The 20,636-nt window shown below is 40.6% G+C and overlaps 1 protein-coding gene across 2 annotated transcripts in view; it reads right to left on the bottom strand.

Moving 5' to 3' along the window:
• Positions 1-3,505: 3,505 nt before the first annotated feature.
• Positions 3,506-20,636, bottom strand: part of lhfpl2a (LHFPL tetraspan subfamily member 2a) — a 36,736-nt gene continuing 19,605 nt past the window's right edge. Inside the window, exons 1-3 of one of the 2 annotated variants that reach the window (XM_030150929.1) lie at positions 15,667-15,742; positions 10,554-11,355; positions 4,027-4,283 (exon numbers count right to left, since the gene is read on the bottom strand). In XM_030150929.1, the coding sequence (XP_030006789.1) occupies positions 4,027-4,283; positions 10,554-10,974 (678 nt within the window). In that variant the 5' untranslated portion in view covers positions 10,975-11,355; positions 15,667-15,742. Of the gene's footprint in view, positions 4,284-10,553; positions 11,356-15,666; positions 15,743-20,636 lie in introns of those variants that run through there. The other variant, XM_030150928.1, reaches the window with a different exon arrangement.

The following is a 20,636-nucleotide window of genomic DNA, read 5'->3' as shown; positions in this document are numbered from 1 at the left end:
GAACTTAAATGTGTTTGACACCCCTGACTAAGAGGTTTGGATCTTTTTTTTTTTTATTTGTTCATAATTTTGATGAGACAAAGTAAAAGCAAGTAAAAGTGACACTAAAGCTACGTTCTAAGTCAGTGGTTTTGGGTAACAAGTAGATTTAAACCTATTTTTTAACTCCGTAAATGTAAAAGTCGCTGTATTCCTTTCACTAGACCAATAATTGACTTGTTAAATAAGCAGTATAAAATATACACACTATTAAAGACCAAGTGCTGAGTCCTTGGTCTCTGCTCAAATAAACCCGTGTGAAATCAAGTAAAGCAACACTCACACAAAAGAGGAAACTGGTAGCAGACTGAATTCAGTGCCAACAGGGGAAGGGGCACAAAGGAGGACTAACAGCCTCTCTCAGGCTCAAGGGCTCCTCTCCACTAATGCCTCCTCATACATTCTGGAGGTGTGTGTGAAAACAGCTCCAGCCTTCACCCTGCCTGTTCACTCTGTGCACAGGCAGCTGCAGGTCCTCCCCTCAGCTGCTCCTCTTACAGCTGCCTCCGTTCATTCTGCTCAGATGCTTCAAGTACCGATGTAGGTGAAAACTCGCAGCACTGGGCAACAGAGGAAACAGTGCTGGGTAGAGGCGGGGGGATGTGAGTGTGGGCGTTAACTGACCCAATAAACTGTGGTGGGAAAGAGGCTTCACTACTGACTTTACAGCAGCAGGAGATGAAGATATGAAGAAATGCAGTTTGTTAGCAGGTAGAAATGGTCAATAGGTAATGTACAAGAGATGTGAACTGATCATTTCCATGGCAATTTACAACTTTGAAATACTTGAAGAGAAGTTTATGTTAAAAAAAAAAATTATTGTATTTTGTTACTTTTCTGTGATTAATGATGTTAATGGGTGCATATGGAGCAGCTGTGGCCAAGAGGGTTGGAGAGTTGGCTTGTGACTGAGGGGTCGCTGGTTCAATTCCACAGATTGGCAGAAAAAGTCGTTGGCTGATGTGCCCTTGAGCAAGGCACGTAACCACCCATTTGCTCCCTGGGCACCTGCTGCTCCTGGTTTGTGGTGTGTTTCTGCATGATCTAGAGATGGGTTAAAAGGTTGAATTTCAGTGTGTGGCAAAATGTACTGACAATTAAGGATCTTCATAATAATATGTAATTGATTTCTTGCTTTTCTTATTATTTTTTTTTTTTTACCTCAAAGTTTGAGACAAATAAACTAAACTAAGTTAAACTGAGTGGGCTTATATATTATTGCAACATTTTTCATTCCCTAATTGCAGCTTATTTTCATTTTCATCTCAAACATTCCAAATACATGAAGTTACATTGACTTCTGCAGCAGAAACAGCTTCACAGATACAGAGGATGACAAAGTCTGTCAGGTTTTTGCGTGTCATAGAATAATGCAGGGACTGATATTCAACCATCATGATTTTAACATTACAGCCAGGGGTTTCTTTGCCTATCGGACTTGAAGGCAACATCAGAAGAACCAGAATCTGAAAACCTGAGATTTGTAGGCATTGTTTTACTTTGTGGAACTATACTTGTACAAGTGTGGGTCAACTACTGTTCAAAAATTGGAAATATTGTTTTCATTAGACCAATTTGTGTCTCTTTTCTTTGAGCTATTCTCTAAAAGCTTTAAAAACGTCATCTAAAATTCAGCAAAAATGCATTATTTTTAGTCAAATAACAACAAAAAAGACAATTAAAGTGCCCTTTAACTCCACTAACTGAGGGAAAACCTTGAGGTCAACCCCCTACTTGCACTTTTGTTTTGTGAATTTCACTACAGACAAAATAGTTCTGTGAGTTTCCAAAACTTTTGATGTTTTACTTAATTTCATGGCTTTTCCAGGTTTGTCATGACTCTAGGAGCCCAGTAATACAGCCACTAGACAAAATGTATGTGAAAGTTGTTACGTCTACACAGGCCTAAAAAACACAATACTCAAAGGCACCGAGGGAAGGAATGTCAGCTTTGGTTTTGCATCCGGTATCTATCAACCAGACACCTGCTGTCCAGAGCTACAACATTCATACTAATGACTAACTATGAGCACCTGACATCAAATATAGTCAAGTTTAAAAAATCCTGGGAAGGAATGCTTCTCAGACTCACAAAAGAGTTTATTGAAGGTGCTCTTTGGAAAAAGGGATTCATAAAGTCGAGACAAACAGGAAGAAAACTCCAAGGCACCCTCTTTAACCATTAAAATGCAATTTAATGCTTTAAGAGAGTGCCTTGGAGTTTTGCTTTGGAGATGATTGAGCTGAATATTGATAAGTTCTGCTCTACAGTTGTATTTAGAGGTCAAATAGTGCCATATTGAACATTCATCTTGTACAAGATTAAAGACTGGAGCCTATTTTTTGGATTATAAATCTGCTGAGTTATTGCCTGTCACTATGTAAAATACATTCTTTCTTTGTCAGGTGTAAAAGGAAGCAAAGTCAGTTTGTATTTCCTTATTCGTGTCCTCTCTGACTGCTTCTAAGAAAGGAAAATAGGGCAAAACTAAAAACTTCTGGCACTGAAACAGGCCAGAATTTCTGCTTCACTCTTCAGATTGCATGATTTGTCATGTGCCTAATCTGGAAGTCATCAAGCGCTGTGTTTAGTTTGAGTGCTCTGGTGTAGAGAGGGAGCCACAGGGTTGTGCCAGAGGCTTCTCTGTAGTCCACATGGAGGGAGGAACATCTGGGAAGGGACTCGCCGTTACACGATAGCACACACTCACTCACAGGTAGTTCACTAAGTTACAGCAACTGGTTTGACAGCTGCGGAAAAGAAGCACAAACAAATGTTGAAGATAGGAAATGTATAATGGTTGATTTTTAAAAATGAGCCACAGGCAGAAGCACACACATGGAGAGTTGAGTTCTGCATCAGTGGAAAAACTGATCACCCACTGGCTGGAAAACGTATCCACCCCCACCTCAAGACCCAAACTGAGGTCTCAGCACCAAGCTGGCTTCTCCACTTGCTTCATCTCCCCCTCCTTTTTCGCTGCATACAAACTGAAACCAAAACCGTATTTTTCCCTTCTCTTTATTTTTCGTTTGGCAGAAACAAACTGGAATAGACAGGACACTATCTATGACAAGACAGACCCCAGTTCTCTGGCTGGAGGACTCTCCCTGAAACCAGACATTACTAATAATAACAGCAATACTTCATACACGTGTCCTCGCCGTTCAGTCCATGTATTTGTGCACAGATACAAGGAATTCTGCTAAATGAGGACCAGACAGAGACCCTTCACAGGTCGTCTTTTAGCTTAGGCTAGGATTAAGCTCACTTCATATTAAGATTTTTAAAAAATAGAGAACAAACAAAATGCACCACACAGCTCGATTCGCTTGTTCTTGTGCAGTCCGTGTGAAGAATCATTTCCGTCGATACATTTCAAGGGTCTGCAAACACATTAGTCATTAAAAGACAGTACATTCTGTAAGCATTAAAGGACATCCACTCTGAACTAAGCCGTTTATTCTGTGAGTAGTTTATTCTGACTGAGTAGTGGTTCCCTTGTTGAGTTATTACTCACACGTGGCAAAAGGAGGAAAGATCCAGGTTTGCTGGTTGGGATCTGGTGAAAAACAAAAACACCAGTGTTTTAAGGCAAGAGTGACTTCATCAGCCCAGCCTGGATCACGCTGACCATCATTCTGCAACTATAACTATGTACAATATAATATATAATCACACTTATTTACAGAACATGTGGTGACAGACAAAGCCTCTCTGGGCATCCACATGGTTAACATGAATACAATAACACAGACACAGCACCTCTAGTGGCAGAAAGACAAGGACGCACTGAAAAAAACAATTGGCACTTGGAGATTTCTCCCACATAAACACAAAACAGGAACAAAAAGAGTCAGTCTTAGTGGTAAACAACACAGGTGCCTCATGGGACAAGGCAGAAGGGCAGGTGTCAATCTATCCCTTCCTCTCTTGCTATCTTCTTCATCTTTTCTTTTCCAGACAGGACGACACAAGGTGAGCCCTCAGAGGAGGCAGATCAGGCTCTTGCCCTCCTCGATCTCCTCCTGAACCTTGTCGCTGGAGGTGGCGATTTCGGCCTGAGCGGAGAAGACGGCGCAGATGAAAGTGAGCACTGTGCCCCCCATGGCAGTGTAGAAAGCCCAGCCCATGGAGCAGAGGCCGGCCCGATACGGAGCCGCGTCAGGACCGCAGTACAGCTGAACCTTGTCTGAACCCCAGCCAGCAGGGTACAGCATGAGCCCAAGGATCAGAAACAGACCTGGAAACAGGGAAACAAGGAAAACCATTGTTAAGAGGTGTGATAATATCTTTTTATAAATACAGTTTTCACAGAGAAGAGTCGAGAGGCTCCAGGGCTCATAACATACTAGTGGTTTTAAGATTCGCTGTAGAGTTTTGTAAACAAACATTCAGTGATTCTAAAAATACAGAGTGTATCCCTAAACCCGAAAAAGCATTTTAAAAATGTGTGGTATTTACTGACATCTAGTGGTAAAATGGCACATCACAACCAACAGAATATCCTTCATCCTCCTCTACGGTGGCTGCAAAAACATGAAAATCTCCACACTAATATTGTATAATATAGTATTTGATTTGTCAGAGAAGGTAAAGATAAATCCCTTTGGAACCCCAGTGCTATAAAACAAGAACGAAGATGAAGATTCAGAACTATTTTGGGAACATGGCAGCTCAACATGGCGAACTTCGTGAAAAGTTCTCCTGTGGATATAAACCACTCAGTCTGAGTTAACAAAAACACAACTCTCATTTTGCCTCCTGGATGGGGACAGTGCGTGAAAATACATTGACCTATAGACAGTCAAGAGGAAAGATGTCGGTGCCAATTTATAGCTGAAGCTTATTTCCACCTGTAGTCCTTGGACAGGTTGATGTTATTCAAAATAAAAAGATGAAAATATGGTAGCATGTAATCATGAGAGCTGTTATTATCATTATTATTATTATTATTATTATTATTGTTATTATTATTATTCCGTTGTCAATGAAAATCTATCTGAAGCATCGAAGGCATCGTGTATGTAACATATTAAGGTTTCCAATTTGTTGTGTCATTTTATTGAAAAGGGTCAACTAATGTTAGACTAACTGCTGAGTGTTAGCGACGATAAAACAAAACAGCCTCTTAAACTGAATACAATTACCTGAATGTGAGTATTATAAGCATCTGATATCAATAAACATGAACAAACCTGATATCATCCTTTTTTAGATATTTTAATGTGGAAATATTACATATTACAGATGCAAGCACACCACACTTGAATTCTCCAGTTTGTTATCGATGACTGCTGCTTGATTTCAGCAAATATTCCCATTATTTGCTACAAAACATTTCCTGTCAAAATGCCATCCTTCCATGATTCAACACATCCCATCAGGACTGAAAAATGTTACACTAGGCAGAAATTATTTCCTGATGACTGTCTGAAGATGATCACAAAAAGATATTCACTATGGCAACTGCCGATGCCGGAAAGAGGCACGTAAACCTGAAACTTGTCAGGTCAGAAAGTGTGGACAACAACAGGAAAAGGTAGCTGAAGACCTTCCAAATGACCCAGTCATGCTCTGCTTCTCCGACATCCTGCTTCTCGGTGGAAGGACAGGGTCACTTCCTGAGATACTGTGACCTACTTCCACTACTTTGTTGAGTGGGCTTCAACATCTTTAACTATTCTTGACACACATGCACTTTGAACAAGGGTGATTCTGTCAAACATATACAGTTCATCCTCTAAAACAAAAGCTTCATGTAATTTAATCTCATTAGGTCTCCCATGGAAGTGAACCGATGACAGGCCTGCCACCAATCAAATCTTATAAGGAAACATTTGCAATAACAACATTACAGATAATGAGTGTACCATTATAATAAAGGGGAGTTCCAGCCTTAATGTCTTCGTCCAACAAGCTTCCCTTTAACAGGCAGGTCCTGCACCTTCATAAAAACAAGTGCCCCTCTCCTTTCATTTTCTCCTAATCTCTCTCTCTTTCTCTTTCTACTTCCTGTCTTTCTCCTCCCATTCTCTCGCTCTTAAAGCACCCGATATTGTATTAAACAAGGAAATGAAAACTAGGTCATAAATTCTTTCCACATGTTGCTGCACTGCCCTGACGTCCAGACCGGCTCCACTGATGGATTGAAGGTATGGTTTTAATTCTCAGCCCCTTCTAAGACCCCCCCTCCACACACGTACACACACATGAAGCTGGACCTTCTAACCTAATATCCCACTGCACTCCACCCTTCCAGCCTCACTATTCCCTCTGCTCTGGCTCTTGTCTATGTTAACCTCCAAACTGTCAATTCTCCACCATCAATCCACCTCTGATAGGTGCCTCCCCTCCTCCCACTGTAACCTCTGATCCCACTGCCTCCACCCTGTAACACAGCACAGCAGGGCTCCGATCTGCTCCAAGAAATCTGGCCTCGCTTCTTCTTCTTTCCAGGAAGAAAAAATTAAAAAGGCAGATTGGGTCAACCTCTGGGAACCACACAAAGACAAAAGAGGGCAAAAGAAAATACTGGCAGGACAAGGGCAATTAAATCAGACATGTGCACATGAATAAGAATTTTCTCTATTAACTCACACTGCATTGAGTTAGGAACAGATGGGAGGGCAAACATCCAGTATCTTAGCTTATATTCAGTAGTAACTCAGATCAAATATTAGCATTACTATTTTCTGTGTGTACTACAGGTTGACTGATAGTGGATTTATATATAACAAACCCAACAAACAAAAAACCCTGCCCCTCACATGTATTGTAGCTTATTTTGGCATCGACCCAGCTGATGTGATTGTGTCAATGCATGTGCTGATGTCAGCATATCAGTTGCCTCTACACATGTGCCAAATTTGAAGTAAATTGAAACAAAATTGATGTTTTTATAGACATGTGAAATTTCACCCATTATAAGTACATGGGAGAAAAAAAGATTGCAAAATTCATTTAAAAAAATATTTGACCTTTGACCTACTTTTCCCAAAATGTAATGACATCTATTCTGGGTCACTGTCAATCTATAAACCCAATTTGGTAAGAATTCATCAATAGTTTTGCTGCTAAAGTGTTAACAAACAAACAAAGAAACAAACAGAACCAAAAACAATACCCCTTGCCTCCCCTTTGGGGGACGGGGTAATGAAAAAAAGTCTTGAGCAGGGAAAAGCTGATTCATTGGCTGATCATATTCCCACTGATCCTCCAAAATAATACTGACACTGAAAACATAATATGCATGAACTGTCTTTCACTTTATCAGAAACCGGATAACTGTTTCTGGGTAATAAATCTATAGTAGTAATAATTTTTATTGTGTTCCATCAAAGTCTGTATTTCCAATTTAGAGGCCTAACATTAGTCATCTGCACCACATTCTGCTGATACTATCATCAGTGATTAACAAGACCAACTAACTAATCGGTATATCTCCAATGTGTATCTAATATAATGTTAACTGAGACTGCTGTATGTCAGGTTAAAAATAACCATTATCATAGATCAGGAAGCCTCTGAAGTTAGAGCTGGTTTCAGTCCCCTTTTTGTCCAGTTGTTTCAGACTTCAGCCTACCCATCCCCAATTACTATGCTTTTTAACTGAGCCTCCCTTCACTCATGTCTGTTCCACACCGTCCATTTGTGAATCTCAGACTTTGTGTGAAGTTTTATGACCTCTGCGACAGATATATAGTACAGCATCACTCAAGCAGAGCCTCTGCAAAACACAAACGTGCATAATTCTGTATAAAAGGCTTAATCTGAAATAAAGGAGATCTCCAGTATTTCTGTAATTACATACTTTTGTAAATGTTGCACCTTTGTAAACTTGATAATATGTGCTTGTCATAGTAGGATTAAGGTGTGCAGACATGAAGTGTGGAAAACAAGGGATTATGTTGTTTGAGCTGTTATGGCTGTGAAAACAGCTGTGTAATGTTTTGTGTGGATTAAAGGGAGCTTTGGGCAAAATTATCCTGTTGATGTCATATCGATGGCATCAAGGTTATCTCACATGGGCTATAAAACCTCAAACGTACAACAAAAAAGCCTGTTTAACAGAGTGGAACCAGGAATTGAAGGATGTTAGTGTTTATCACAAAAGGAGGAGGATGCATTATGGGATCATGTGATTTTGGAGATAAACCTGAAAAGTCACTGCTTCTCTTCCTGATTTACACCACTGAAAACAAATGTAACATTAAATTTCTATATATTTCCCTTTTTAATCAGTGTATTTCTTCTCAGCACTTTATTGTTGATCTTATTCTGTTTTAGAAACAGCCAATAAAATCCTCCAACATCAATACTGATAACCAGGAAAAGCTATTCAGTTTACGAGAATCACATTTTTTTTTTTATCAGTAAGACTCAACACTTTTCTATTTATGTCAGATTCATCATCTAGCATTAATACTCCTGAAGTTCCTGGCAATGCAGCGTTTCCTTTTCTCCAATTACAACACAGCGTTTAGTCATGGTCAGCCTGTGTTACTGGCCCGTGACTCATGACTGAAAGGAAAGTTTATGATAGGTGTTGTGTGCTTTTATTACCTAAGACACAAGAACTGAGGATGTTTTTACTGCTGACTTTGTTTACCGTCTTGTCTCTTAATTCTTTTCTGCCGAGTTCGTCATGAGTGATGATGACTGGAAAAGGTATTTCAATAAAAGTAAAAGAATTCAGCTACAAGTAGTCTAACCAGTGCACAAGGCGACTTTAAGGGCCTTCTAAAAGTGCGCCTGCAGGACAGAGTTTACCCAAGTGACCCTCAACAGCAGACGGTCTGTTTTACCCATTCACTTACGTAAAGCGGAGTGAATGCATTCACCTTCGACTGAAATCTTTTAACCACCTGAGCTAAGACTCATGTCAAATGTCATTTTAATGGCATCTAAGACACTGCAGCCTCAGAAAGTGTGTCAAGAGGGACAAGAGGCTATAAAGTAAAAGTACAAGTGACATCACTATATGTGAAGATTAGGTTAATGGGGTTTGGGGCCACTCCAGTGCAATGACGTGACCATCTCTGGCAACAGCATCGCAATCTTCTCATCTGAGGTCAATCACTTCCCCAAACATCTGCCGTCTGGCTCCAGTTTTCTCATTACCAGAGGGTGGGCGCACTTTGTGGAAATAATGTTGATATCACCAGTGATAGTGATGGAAGGACAGACACATAAACAGACTGATTGATGGACGTCTGGAATAATCTGAAGCCCGATGAAACATCCGCAGTGACACTGTCAGAAGTCGGACAGGCAGCACGTTTGCTCTTATCTCTTCCTGCAGTCAAGATGAGCAAAGGGTTAGCGGCCGTTAGTTTCAGGAGGCCTGAAGGAAACGCACCCGCCTCCTTGTCTGTTTGAAGCTCCTCTCGCCCCCTTTCCTCTTCCTCTTCCACATCCTCAACCTCTCCACAATGAGCAGTCTCAGCAGTGTATTTCCCCACTTTCATTACCTTCGCCCAGACTCCCAGCACTTTAAATCAAAGGTAAACATGAGCCTTTCAGTGGTGTCTGGGTCAGATGTGTTGGAGGTACACACACAAGCTGGGAACGAACTGCATTTCTTTATGTGCTTGTTGGGAACTGTAAATGCCTCCTAAAAAACTTGTTACTTAAAAATGCACCACATGTTGACTTGAAAGATGCCACTGAAAAGTTTATGGCAAATTGGCAACCTGGTCACACTCCACAATACCTTCCTACAGAGTAACATTCAAGGGGCATTTTGTTTTTCTAACATTTTGACCTACTAACTGATTATAGAACATGATGTTGAAAACAATTTATAGGCAATAATAAAAATGTTCCGTCCTCATCTGCCCTTTCTCGTACTTGGTATAAATATTGAGTGTTACAGCGCTGGTTATAGTTTAACTTGTCCTTCACCAGACGCCCACCTCTGCTGTTTGAGCCTCCACCAAATAAACAGCCATGGAGGAGGACAGCCATAACCACCAGAGAGTTGTGAGCGACAGTCTGTGAAAAAAAGAGGAGGTTCAACTAGTCTGAGCTCATGACCTCCTCCCTTCCATAACTCACCACAGCTAGTCAGAGTGGCCTGAGATTTGGCGTCAGACACAGAACCATAGACACAGAATGCACACACACCCCCACCCCCAAGATACGCATGCGTGGTGAACTAGAATTTCGGCCAATCAGCTGTCAGGAAGGTTGTGACTGGATGAAGGTAAATATTTGGATGGCAGTTGCTCAGAACTGAGAATGGAAACAAGCTCCCCTGTCTTTGAAAAACCTCTGGCTCCTTAGGGAAAAGTTCACTGAAGGCTCCACAGAGTCAGACACATAATTCAGGCAGTGGGAGTTGTGGTACTCTTAATGAATGTGTTTAACTGAAAGCCTAACTTTTCATTTACCTTGATGAACGGTGGATACCACAGGAATGAAATGAAACAATAAGGCTTAGATGAACAAAGTTAGTTTTACGATTTGTCTGTGTGAAACAAGTAACACATTGGTTATGTGCACAGCTCACCTGCTATCCCTTGCAGCAGTCCACAGACGTTAAAGATGCTCTTCTTCATGATGCTTTGGAAGCACATTGTGAAGACGGAAATGAATGCCACAGCACACAGCAGAAGGATCCCTGCAGCCAGGAAGATAGATGTAGCCTGCCAGAACCCGCTGGCAATCTCCCCGAAGTGGACCGCGTACGGGCCACACAGAATTCCACGGTGCAGGTGGGGCAGTTTTATACAGCGGCCGTAGATACCTAAGGTGGGCCTGTAGGCCTCTCCTGCTGTGGTGGCCCCATGGGGGCTAAAGACAGCATCTGGAGTGCGGGGGAATCCAACCAGCCAGTCAGTGCTCATGAAGGCAATGAGCTCTCCAAACGCAGCAACAATACTCAACAGAGTCCACAGCATGGAGCGGCAGGTGACAATGACATGGCACATACTGACGGCAGCTGGATGTGCTTCTGGTCAAGTTTTCTAAAGTTGTTGCAGTGTGGAAGGTTGGGTAAAAGGCCCTCAAAAAGTGGCGAGAAAGAAGGTTGCGGTCGTTCTCCGTTGAAGCTTTCAGAGTGATTCACAACAGCTGGAAAGAAAGGCTAGATGACACCACTGTACACAGAAGGTCAATAATTCAGTCAGCTTCCCTCTGCTTCTCTTTCACTTCTTATCTTCTTGTGGTGTTGTGCGGCACAGCTGTCCTTCCTCCTCCTCTAACTTACCCTCCTTCTCTCTTTAGACTCTTACTCTGTCTGGTTTTTGGTGTCTACATCGTATTGAAGTTGTGTTCCCCAAGCCAGCCCGCTGGCGTCACATCAGACACACCTAAGAGATAAAAGAAAAGCAGAGGGACAGAACAACAGGGTGAGTCCCTTAATTGTAACTATAAAATGTAATTGCATGTATAAAAGAAGTTCTAGGATGATCAGTAATTTCAGTTTTGTTTAAGGAAGTGCAGTGCTCTGTTGCATCTCCTGTTTCTAATCTGTTATACTTGGAAAAGCAGAAGTTTGGAGGATCAGGAGAGTGTGGAGGAGTCGCAGAGAGAGGAGGAAGGGTGTATTTCTTCAGGAGAGGGTCTAATGAGTTGTGAAGGGATATGTTTGTTTTAAGTTAGCCTCTTCTGTTTGGAGAGCATTTAAAGATTTGGACACTTGTGCACTACTCCCTGTGAATCTCCATGGCTGAGACTATAAAAACTGATGATAATATATAACATAAAATACAACTGTAGCCTATTACTTATCTGCCTCCATATATGTGCTGTTGAGGTGAAGGTGGAGATGGAGATGGGAGGGTTAAAATAGACTTGGAAAAAGCAGAATGAGAAGCGGATGTAGACAGAGAGAAAAACAAGCCTGAGGCCTCTCATCAAGCAGCCCACACAGCTGACCTGGGGTCAGGCTAACGGTTGATAACACCAACGGCCGTCCTGCTGTTATAGGACCGTTGATAACCCTGATGACATCCACCCTGCAGAGTCAGTAACACTACGACAATGAAACAGCAGATAGTGTGAATCTATGAAAATAAATAAACACGTCTTGCTGAATCTGACAGAGCACAAAACTGGATTCCAATTATCTTGTGATACTGGGGGACAAAAAATCTGAATCCAGTAACAAACCAGTCCATAAAAGCTGAGACAGATGGGTACAAGTACATGAACCGTACATATGATAGTTCTGAAAACAGTGCCACTCAGCTGTGTTTCTTGATGATTTCTAATCAGTTTGGGCTATGTGGGCTATATCCAACACAAATATCAGATACGCTACTAGCAAAAAGTAACCACTAAACCTGTACTGATGAGCTAACCTCTATTAGCAAACTGTATTCCCTGATGTTTTACCATGACTTTCTTATTCATCAATTGTGTTGGCTAACAATTGACAAGAAATTAAAAACAGAGTTTACTGAAAACAGGCTCCATAAGCAACACCTTTCACTGATAGCTAGGCTAATATGCTAGTTAGCATTAGCTTCAACAGCTAACACTATCAGCCTGATTTTATATTTGGGATGATAGTTTTATAACCTAGTTAATGGTTGAGTGTAAATCAAGTCCAGTATAAGAAAACTTTCACCATTGCATTTTCATGAGCCGCTAAGTTTCATATACGCCTACTTTTAAGTCTGAAAAGCAAGAAAAAATGGACAGACTAGTGCATTTTCTAACCAGTTACCTGTTAAAATACCTTAAAGCTCAATTATTTTCTAGCTAGTTTTAAACATTTTAGTATATTCTCTTTTAAAATACCACCAACATCCTTTTATTTTTTTTCTATCGCAGCCTAGATGAGCTTCAACAATATCTTACAATGCTCTGAACTGCAATGGCCTATTTTGTTCAAACACAAATATTGAAAATACTGTAATTTTCTCGTTTCGATTGAGATGTTTTGTAAGAAGTAACCACATTACACTTTTCCCTAATGACAGGATTTTAAGATCCCATAAGTAAAATATATAGATTATCGAAGATTATCACCTTTGGTCCTCTTATCACTTATTGTATCTTAGGGTGATTTCAGTTCAGGCATTGATTGTAAGTAAAAAGGTTTGCGGTCTAATCTGTTATAGACATTAACAGGTTTACAATTAACAACGAAGCTTGCAAGACAGATTATGCCTTTGTGTTCATGTTATAAACACATCTCAAAGCCAGAGTTGACAGTTGTTTCTTTTTGTTGAGTCCTTCTTGTGCCCCGGTTTCCCTTCTGCCTCCTGGGAGTCTGTTAGTCATTCTCCAACCAGTGTTTGGCAGGGCAGCAGAGGGAGCTTGGGGCCAGCGTTGACACGTGTGCCGCCCGCCCTGCGAGGTTTCCATCACTCACTCGGCCCCCATGGTGCTCTTACAGCAAAGGGCAAGACGCACAGTTGTCCCCTTGTGGTCACATCCCAGTAAGAGGGACTCAGTGTGTGTGTGCACAAGTATTACACAAACTTTGATCTTTGTCATCCTGTTGAGATATCAACAATTTTTTTTCCCTCCCTTCTTTTCTTTTCCAACAGAAAAAAATGACCCAGATCTGTACAGTTTTGCAGGGTGATGTGTGTTTTTGTGTATGTGTGTGTAAGAGTTTTTGTACTGTATGTTTGGACTGTGTAAAACAGATGAGATCATAAGAGCAGGCACAGACAGCCGCCCCTGTGGATTTGGACCAAAATTAATTTTATGAATCACAAACGCTCTCATTGCCTCACCATGAGCAGATGCAGGAACAGATGCCGACTTTCGGAAAAAAACCTCTCCCCCCTCTCACAAAGACCGTTGATGGAAATCCCAACGGCCTTTTGATGAGTCTGATGTTTGACGGTTTAACGTTTTTCTTTTTTTGGGGGGGGAGGTATGAGATGCAGCTCTGTGTTTTAGGGTCAAACATTTGTTGGCCAGTTGCAAAGACTAATTCCTCACTGACAGGAATATTGTTAGAAAACACTTTGGACCTGAAACAATTTGAACCATCTGGGGAGATTACTATGGAGGTAAATGAAGTGCTTTGAAGACTTGGACGTTTAACCTTCGACCTGGCAGGGGCAGCTTGAGTCGAGTATCTTTGAATCATGTGCATGCTTGTTACACAGTACCTACCAGATCCTAATTTGTCTAATGTCGGCCTGAATGTGTCTCTGACAAGTCTGGACGAGTATGATTCTATTAATGAATGTGGAATTTGTCACGACATATGCCCAGACGTCTGCTCGCTGTTCCCAGACACAGATTTGAGCCGTTAACGTGAACAGAAGTTTCCCAAGATAGAGTGGAGCACGGTAGTCTGTATATGTGAGGCTTGAGGTGGATTTATGATGTCTTTTATGCTCTATGAGTAACCCAGAGGGAGACTGAGGATTATTTCAGGCTCAGTTTACATACACAGAAGAGTTTATAGCCCTCAGACTGCATCTACTCCCCCACTGACCCCCCAACACTAACCCCCATGTGCGCACACACTTACAAGACTCCCCGCAACCTGGCACATGCTCCCCAAAACTGTGAACTAGAGGCTTCATGACCTCCGGTATCTGTGCAGACTAACTTGTTTAATTGAAAGTCAAACTGAAACACGGGGCTAACAAATGATTGGTGGTCTGTTCAAGGTCAGAGACGCAACACAGCATTTGTTTACACGTATGCAAACGTGCACACTAAAATCCACAATTCCTGTTCAAAGCGTCCACTCAGCCTTTCCCTTATCACATCAACAAAACAGCAGGAAACGCCTTTCCACACCGCCACTGACAGGAAACAATCTGCATATCTATGGACATGCCATGACTAGAGTAAAGCGTTGCCATGGAGAGCGTTTGTTTAGAGTTGAATGAGGGGTTAAAGGGGAAGTTAGTCTAAGCAGAAGGTATGTGTGGAGAAAGTGCTAAAACCAGGTCAGGTGAACGTCTACAACCTGCTTATAGGATGAACTATGACAGCTGGGTGGAATTGCTCTGTTAAATATTATCCAACGAGGAACATGTTGGGATTGTGGCGTTTCCAGCCAACACCTCTATTGCCTTATGTGACCCAAGAGAAAAGCAATCTGAAACAAAGACTGCACTTATAATCAGTGAGGATCTGTTTGAATGAAAAGTCCCTGCAGCTACTAGAGTGGAATGGAGATGATTGGTCACAGTAAAGCACACATACTGGTCCGGTCATACACTTTTGTCTTATATCAACTTTACTTAAGACAGACTGCAAAAAAGCTGAGAACAATTCTAGATATTAAAAGCATTAGATCAACAGTGACTTAATTAATTAGAAATCAAAACACAACAAAGAATTAACAGTTAGCCTATTATTATTATACTCTGCCTCTTTTGTAGTCTCTGTGTATGCTTCAGAGGACATGATCATTCTTAGCCTTGTCATTATTTAAGGAAAACTGCAGACTGTGTTAGCATTTTATGACAAAAGACTCCATAGTCAGCTTTTCCATAGCGAACGAGCCAGTCTTTCCTAACACTTCAGCACATCTGCTCAGCATCCTGCAGCTCTGTGACACCGCTGCAAGGTTGTAACTGAGACCAAAAACATCATCTTCACAGCCGATTAAACCTCCTCCGCTACAAGTGACGTGTCTGTTGATTAAACTAGAAGATCAATCTAAAAGAATTAAAATGAGCCAACAGTCCAACCTGTCTCCATTGGTCTGTGGATAGTCCAGCTCTCCTGGAGATGAGGCTCCTGTGCCCTGACTCTCCTCCACTGCTCACACACTTAATGCCTCTTTCTGACTCGGACTCCTGGACCCTCCCCACCATCCCTCCTCCTGAGCTGCAATGTCTAATCTGATTGGCTAGGATGATTTTGGGGGCCACGCTTCTTGAAAGGGTCCACATGGTGGCCATATTTCAGTGCTGAATCTGGGTTAAAATAACAAAAGTTGGAGCTGCACAGGGTCTCTCTCTCTCTCACTGTCTTTTTCTCTCTTTGTCTATTTCTCTGAATCTCAGTTTCTCTCACCTTCTCACTTTGTTTTCATTGCTCTCTCCAACCTTTCAATCACCCAATATGTTATTATCAGCCAAAACAAGGACTGCATCTTTACTTATTGCAATAAAACACACACGGCTGCTCATCTTCATCTGTCTGCTGCCACTACATGAACCACAACACTCGCAGATCCTGTTAAATCCCCATTTCATCAAACATCTGACTGTCATATTAGATCGCTGCCTGGATGCGTGGTTCACTGACTGACAAAGCAGATGGTTCACCGTCTCACCTACAGATTACCTTTCTGGCTGATGGGAGCAGAGAATCCTGAGATTGCTTACAGCAGCAGCGCTTCACCCCAGCCAACGCTGCAGTCAGCTACAGCGCTCGTCTGACTTTTGTGTTCACTCACACAGGGGAGACAAATGAGTTCCATATGAAGACGGAAAAAAAGGGGCAGACTCAAACAGGAAGAAAAGCAGAAAGGCCGGGCACTTGAACGCAGCGTGGAAAGCTTGAGGAAGAGGCCTTTCTTATCAGTTCTGATGGAAGTTAAGACAAAACTGTTCAAAAATAGTCCCATACAATGCAGCTGCCTGTATTCCAAACCTAATAAAACGTCTCCTTTCACCCCATTTTCAACAAATCCTGGTGACTCATCCTCTCACTGTTTGTGAAGTGGTTAATGGGCCCTTTAAAGCCAGGCAAAGACTCCCATTTAATGTCTAGAATATCACACAAATACCATTTCTCAGCAAAAACTTCAGGCAACTCCCCTTTTTGTTGCACTGTTCACAGTGCAACAAACAAGACTCCATATATGGTTGATGTGTAATGTTTACCAAAATCTTAACCCATAAAGACCCAAAAATCCGCCGGTGATCAAAATCATTTATCAATCATCAATCATCATCATTGATCTAAACGGTTTAATATCTGTTGCTCCACTAATCCTATCGATCCATGTAAGTAATTGGTATAAAATGCAGTTTGTCATCTTTTTCATGGTCATCAGATATGGACCCATTCAGATGTTCAGAGGCTCCGTAGTGAACGAGGAAACACCATCATCTTCTACAACATTGATTAACCAGTAAACCCATGGAGTTGGATCAATGACAGAGAATGGAGGTTTATGTTCAGTTATTGGTATATTTGCTGAAAAAAATCATTTTTTCTTAAATTTTCTGTTTCTGACATAATAACCCTCAACTTTAATCTGAGCTTTTGTGAACATCTACATGATTAGTGAATTAAATACAGGAAAACACTTGATTTTAACTGAAAAAACACAAAATACAGAGGACAATGTCATAATAAATGGTGATAAATGACTTAAATAAAGAGAAAAATGCATTTGGAAACTGCCATAAATGTAGCACTGGGTCTTTCTGAGTTAAATAAATTCATAATATCATAATAAATAGTGATAAATGACTTAAGGAAGGTTAAATAGGGAGAAAAATGCATTTGGGAACTGCCATAAATGTAGCACTGGGTCTTTCTGGGTCAAATAAATTCATAATATCATAATAAATAGTGATAAATGACTTAAGAATGGTTAAATAGAGAGAAAATGCATTTGGGGACTGGCATAAATGTAGCACTGGGTCTTTCTGGGTTAAATAAATTCATTCAACTTATTTTCATAATCTATTTCACTTTAGTATATTTCCACGGTTGGATTACCTAGTTTACATTACTCTCAGAGGGGAAAATTCTTACAATCACTGGTTCACTGTGTCTTTAAACAGCAATTGAAGTCTCAGGAAATTGATGTCATGACTTTCAAATTGGCTTCTAGTCATTATTGGGAATCAGGTGGAGCGTATTTTATGGCCTCCCTTCAGACCCAGTATCCTTTTGCTTGTCATCGTAAGCCAAGTTCTTGAGGGAAAAAACACAGCTTTCCACAAGCCTTGTTGAAATGTATGAGGATAGCATGTTCATCTGGACAAAAAATAAACATAAATACAAACATCAGGACCATGCATCTGTCATGAAACCATCATGAAACACAATTCTCTCCATCAACAGCAAAAAGTGAAAGACTGTTCATGAAAGGAAGAAAAATCTACATCAACGTGGAACAAAATGAGCACTGAGATGCAGATCTTTTGGAGGAATTGTCATAGGTCAGATAAGACAGTGATCAGTGTTCTTTATGTATAAGGAAGGAGGGTGTACTAGCACAAGGGTAGAGCATCATGTTGCGGTTATTCTACTGATAAAAGGTAAGAGCATATAAACTTGAAATCTTCCGAGAATGTAATAAAATAAGTAAAAGCTGCAGTTGAAAATATTCTCTATGACTTCTGTAACTGGAAAATGCAAATCAACTTTTGTTCTGCTGGTAGTGGCCTCTTCAACAAAATAATAATAATAAGAAAATATGCTGTTACAAATGCTATGTGGTGGCATGGGATCATGGGAGTTGTTTTCACCACCATCACCAATGAAAGACATTCTGAATGTGACTCAGGAAGAAATCATGTTCAAATAGATGGTGTATTAAAATTAGATGTCAAAAGTTACTCACATTGTTATTTCATTCTAATGTAAAAGCAAGAAACAGTGTTAGAAATGTCATATTCTTCTGAGAGCCAGGAAAATAACAGTTTTGGCTTTTTTATATTAATAATTGCCTTGATTAGAAACAGCGCGATGCAACAGTTTCATTGCAACAGTACATTTTTAATATTTTTTTATGGAATGTCCTTTGAAGTGGACAGCGTTTTTGTTTTTTAAGTTAAAAATATGAAACTCTTATCCTCTTTTAGAATATGCAAATGAAGTCATACTTTGTTTTCATGTATATGTATAGGTTTTTGCTTTTTGTTTGTTTTGTTTTCTTATAATCTGCTTCATTTAAAAGGACTAAGTAAGATTATTTTGTTTTGCTGCATATTTGAAATAAACTAAACTAAATTAAACCCTACAGAGGACAAAAATGCATTGCTAAGAGTCAGGAGCATATGACACTGAAAAAAACTTTAACTTCTGAAAGATTTCATATAATACAATGAATATCCTGGGCTTTGTTATGTTAGAGTTTTTGAATGCGAAAGTGTCACATATTACACTTTTCACAACACCAAAGTGATGTAGTAGGGTTACTTGAACAAATCGAGGGAATCTGAACTCTGAGAAACTGAGTGTATGCATTTGGCTAAAGTGTATGCAAACTTTGAGCTTTATCTTGTTTATCTCTTGGAGGTGCCGACGCAAATCAGACACAAACACATACAATCTTACAGATTAATGGAAGGCCAGCAGGGCCGCTGAAGCCGGAGCGAAGATGCTCTGGGAGATTTCTCTTGGCAGCCTTGGGAGCTCCGACATAGCACAGGCCCCTCAGATCAAAGACAAGAGGATCAGACGAGACCGAGGAGAAAAGATCCTCAACAGTCCTAATCGCAACAACACACATCTGCACATATGTATGCAGACACATGCCAGCCAAAGGAATCATTCACACACATTCGACAAAGACCCTGATAGGGAATCTGGCTGAAGACTGCTGGTCATTCATCTTTCCTGTTACACAGCTTCAGTGGTGTCATGTAGATCTGAAGAAGGAGGGACGAAGCAGGGCTGGAAGTAAAGCAGGTTGAAAATGATAATGGGAAGATAAAGGTTTTGGTAAGAGGCATAGTTAATAATTTAGCTACAATGCAGAAGAAAAACAGAAAAAGTAGTTTGGAGTAAAAACTAAAATCTGTAGTTTTCTTTTGAAGTCTGTTCTATAAAAGCATGACAAAATTGACACCGCATGAAAACATTTGTCTTTAGTTTTAAGTTGTTTAAGTCCTTTATTCTCCTAGAGACTTTGTTTGAGAGATCTGTCTTAACTGGTTTGACACGAGTTGAGTTTTAATGGAAAAAGTGACAGTGATATTTCCATCAGCTAGGACTGGTCATCAAATCAGACCACAAATCAAACTGTGCTGTCCCTGAACAGTACTGAAAAAGTAGATACAACTTTTTAAAACTCGTGCAAGATAATAATTTATTATTTTTTCCCCCTAATTTTTAACATAAAACTTCAGTGCACAACAGTTTTTGGCATCACTGAACAAAATGCTGCAACTATCTTTCAGCATACTGTAAATTAACGTCCATGTCCCATCACTAAAACTTGAAAAATTCTCTTTATACTGGTAAAATTATAGAGTGTAATGTGCCAAATTTACAAGCAAGTAAAGCACCATTGGAACAGAGTGAGCACAGTATGGAGCGTGAAGTTTATACACTTATCTTGATAATGTAAAACAAATTGCAGGAGTGAGATAACCATAACACGTACCACTTTTGTGTTGATACATATGTGACCTGGATATTGTGCCAAAGTAGTATAAAGCAGCTAGGACTAAGTCAGGAAGGAACTGATTTCATACTACAGAAACCAAATGCTTTATTTTGGCTTGTGTCAACACATGAATCCCGGACATGCCTTGGATATCTCAATGAGGTTTTTATCTTCACGTGTTTTCAAGCTGTGCCTGCACACGTTACGTCAGTCCACAGACCAGCAGCCACCCTGAAGAGGCTAAGCAGGGTTCACTCTTTAAAAGCCCCCGTGGAAAGAGATGCCGGCAAACAGCAGACATATGGAAAAAGATGGAGGCAAGGGATGGACAGATGGAATGTTTGGCTCCGATTGTAGATT

Source organism: Sphaeramia orbicularis, chromosome 12 (genome assembly GCF_902148855.1).
Source record: "Sphaeramia orbicularis chromosome 12, fSphaOr1.1, whole genome shotgun sequence".
NCBI classification, from domain to species: domain Eukaryota; kingdom Metazoa; phylum Chordata; class Actinopteri; order Kurtiformes; family Apogonidae; genus Sphaeramia; species Sphaeramia orbicularis.
This window is presented reverse-complemented; position numbering and strand designations above follow the sequence as displayed.